This window comes from Acanthopagrus latus, chromosome 6, assembly GCF_904848185.1.
Source record: "Acanthopagrus latus isolate v.2019 chromosome 6, fAcaLat1.1, whole genome shotgun sequence".
NCBI classification, from domain to species: domain Eukaryota; kingdom Metazoa; phylum Chordata; class Actinopteri; order Spariformes; family Sparidae; genus Acanthopagrus; species Acanthopagrus latus.
The window spans coordinates 28,715,533-28,718,750 of record NC_051044.1 but is presented as its reverse complement, the minus strand read 5'-3'; the positions used below and the strand labels follow the sequence as shown (position 1 = coordinate 28,718,750).

General features: G+C 39.2%; 1 protein-coding gene across 3 annotated transcripts; it reads left to right on the top strand.

Moving 5' to 3' along the window:
• Window positions 1-379: 379 nt before the first annotated feature.
• LOC119021864 (small vasohibin binding protein) lies at window positions 380-2,921 on the top strand. Of its 3 annotated transcripts, XM_037102412.1 has the most exons (4): window positions 718-794; window positions 828-888; window positions 1,262-1,396; window positions 1,555-2,921. In XM_037102412.1, exons 3-4 carry the CDS (start codon window positions 1,283-1,285, stop codon window positions 1,639-1,641), a joined length of 201 nt encoding a protein of 66 aa, XP_036958307.1. In that variant the 5' UTR covers window positions 718-794; window positions 828-888; window positions 1,262-1,282; the 3' UTR covers window positions 1,642-2,921. The 3 variants fall into 3 exon arrangements, with proteins under 3 accessions (XP_036958306.1, XP_036958309.1, XP_036958307.1); XM_037102411.1 differs by lacking the exons at window positions 718-794; window positions 828-888 and adding an exon at window positions 380-559; XM_037102414.1 differs by lacking the exons at window positions 718-794; window positions 828-888 and adding an exon at window positions 618-666.
• Window positions 2,922-3,218: the final 297 nt, after the last annotated feature.

Below are 3,218 nucleotides of genomic sequence, written 5' to 3'. Positions count from 1 at the left end.
GCTGTTGATCATCTGAATACTACAATTCAATAAATATGACATTCAAGCTGTTAAAATGTCTGAGAGCAGTTACAAATACTAAAGCATTAAACTGCTGCATCCATATCACTATAAAAGAAAATCTTGTGAGAAAATAAATCGATTGATGCTAAAGGCTAAAATAACAGATACTGTGGTATTGTTTTACGTATGATTTTTAATAAAGCAACTTTTTTACCTTTAACAGCTTCAAAACTGTTAATAACTGGTGAAATTATAAAAACAGAACTGAAGATTTTTTTTTTTTTTTTCATTTATTGTTTCGCATTTCTTGTCCTCACTCCACAACACTGGGTGGCGATAATGTGCAGTTAAGTTCACAGTTAACCGCCATAAAAGACAGAAGAAGTCAAAGCGGAACCCAAACGCTTTGACTTGCGAAACTCGGATTTGTTTATTGGTGACACCGTGGGAACAGCTGTTTTGATCGGCTAGTTCCTAGCTACAGCAGGATTGCTGGCTTTTTACGTTGATCAAACAATATCACGTTTTCAATTTCATTTCTTTTTATACATCACTGGTAAGTGCGCCGTTATCTGCAAAAAAAATGGTTTATTGTTGTTTGGATTGTTGCTGTTTTAAAAGTCAACGACAGTTGGCAAGCTTACATTAGCCAACTGGGTAAATGTGAGTCTCCTTACAAGCTAACCTTCAATTTACTAAGGACTAAATCTAGACGTAGACAACTGACTTACATGGGTTGACTAGAACTGTGTCTTTTTTTAGCCGGTCAGCGTTGCTGACTTGAAATATACGTTATATAAATATATATAATATATATAAATATATGTTTTCAAACGACATTGCTAGCGCAAATTTTGTGCCAATAACGTAACTTCGGACTGTTCGGTAAGAATGAAATGTTAGCTTAACTGTCGAAAAAGTAGCCTGAAGTTATCCGAAAAAAATAACATTTGTCGGCTGCATGAGGCCACTAGCAAAACACGAGTTAAGACCTTTAAGGAGCTGTCAGTATCCGCTCTCCTATACAACACATATCACCACTCATCACTGACTTTAACTGAGTTTCACGACGTCGTTAAAAATACGTCATGTTGCGGCTGTTTGCTAGCAGTAACTTTATTCAAGTAACGTTAAACAAGCTGAAGGGATTGGTCGATAACTATTATGTATGCTGGACTGCATTTAAAAAAAACAACATGTCAAAGTTGTTTTGGGCTTGTTGACAGTAGTAAAGTGTCAGAATGTCTCACCCTCCTAGGCTGACCGGGAGCCTGTCACCATGGAGCCTGCCTGCCGTAAAGACAAGTCAAAGCTGAACTCTACCCCGACCAGAGGAGACAGAGCCAGACAGAAGTCTGCACAGCAAGAGCTCAAACAGCGACAGAGAGCAGAGGTGACCAGCATCACTGTTTTAAACTTTGAAGCCATGCTGCGCTCCATCCTGTTCTCCAAGAAACTTAATTCTGGTCGTACGCCAACTGTATTGTATGTAACATTACCCCTCAGTCTTGTTTTATTAATTGTGTCTCCTGTCCTTCTGTTTTTTTACAGATTTATGCGTTGAACAAGGTAATGACAGAGTTGGAGCAGCAGCAGTTTGAGACCTTCTGTAAACAGATGCAGTCACAAGGAGAATGATGTCTTTCTGCCTTCCCCTTTCACCTGGACCAGGATCCTTCCCCCCCCACAAACACCATGTGCGCACACTATTAAGGACACACAACCAAACACTCATACTTAAGGCTTTTACACACACCAGGAACGCGGCGAATGAACGAGAAGAATATGCAAAAATACTTGCCTGCTAATGTGTCACTTCAAAACTGTTGATAGGATGACGATAGCAGGATCCAATATGCGAATTGCGACTGGTAGAAGAACAGTGCGTTCTTGCAGAGCTCCGGGATCTTTGGAGTTGTACAGATATATTACAGCTTCAGTTCCCAGTCGGTAAATCCAACACACACAGCAGTCCATCGGTGCAGGGAGCGATCAATGTCACCCATCACCAGTCACCTTTGTCCTTTGTCATATTGTCTACATAATTTTGTTGTCCTTCTTCATATAATACAGTGATTGATTGATTGATTGATTGATTGATTGATGCCCTCATTTGCAGTGCAAAAGTTCAGAAAAATCAATCTCATTCAGAATTTTTTTTTTGCTTTTCACAGTGTAGTATTCGCCGTCTGTGTGCCAATACTGACAAAAACATTAGTTTGGAAAAAAGACATTGTTGACGTCCGATGTGTAAAGGCCTTGAGACCTACATTCAGCAAGACAATCTTTGTTCAGCTGACTCTGAAAAGCTGTACTGTTGAGGTCCTGCGCTTAAATCTCAACCTTTGTTACATTCATGTAAATTAATATGAGCCTCTATGCTCTTATTTTACAGTACTGTCAAAAAAGTTTTTTTTGAGAGCTGATTTAAATTGATTTGGCCGAACACAGATTATAAGCTGTATTCTGATCCTTCCTGTGCTAAGGAGGGACAGATGTTATCAGTGTTGTCAGCTTGTCGGAGACCTATAACTTAAGGCACAGCTGTATAACCACTGGGAAGTGTGTAGATATAAATTAAGCTGCATTTAGTTACTTTTGATCATTACGGACCCCATACAAAGAAACTTTTAGTATGCAATGAAGTTTAAACAATCAAGCTGAACACTACCCACCCATGTGTATTTGTTACTAACAGGCGGATGAAGCCCTCTGAAGCTTTGGCGCTTCCTTTTGGATTGTGCCAAAACATTATCCGTAGTTTTTGGGCCTTAGACTCAGTGAGCAGTTGCAGCAGCCCTTCAAGACCGGAGCCAAAGCACTGCAACACCTCACTGTATTTACAGTTTCAATCTCATGGGTGCAAGAAGTAAAATACAAGAAGTTAATGTGTTATTTATTAAACCGCAGGACGCTTGTTTAGAAGTGCTGCAGTAAATGCACATATTGTTGTGCGGTGCTTCAGTAAAATAATGAATTAATGTTTGATCCAAAAAGCCTAATCATAAAATATTTTTGTCGAGACAAATTATGAATGTACCTCATTGGTGTGGTTTAGACCCAGTGTCCACTGAAAGCCCCTGTATCGTTTAAATGAGACACAGTGTATTGATCTGACATCTGATATTGATTGAAATATCGCTCTTACTGTCTTATTATTTGGACCAGGTGGTTATGTTCCCATACTTACATCTTCATAGTTTACATCTCAGTTA

What these genes read in the sequence shown, in the direction of transcription:
- LOC119021864 (XM_037102411.1), top strand. Translation starts at nt 1,283, where the DNA reads ATGGAGCCTGCCTGCCGTAAAGACAAGTCAAAGCTGAACTCTACCCCG. An exon ending in AACAGCGACAGAGAGCAGAG is followed by an intron (nt 1,397 to 1,554) that starts GTGACCAGCATC and finishes GTTTTTTTACAG; the next exon opens with ATTTATGCGTTGAACAAGGT.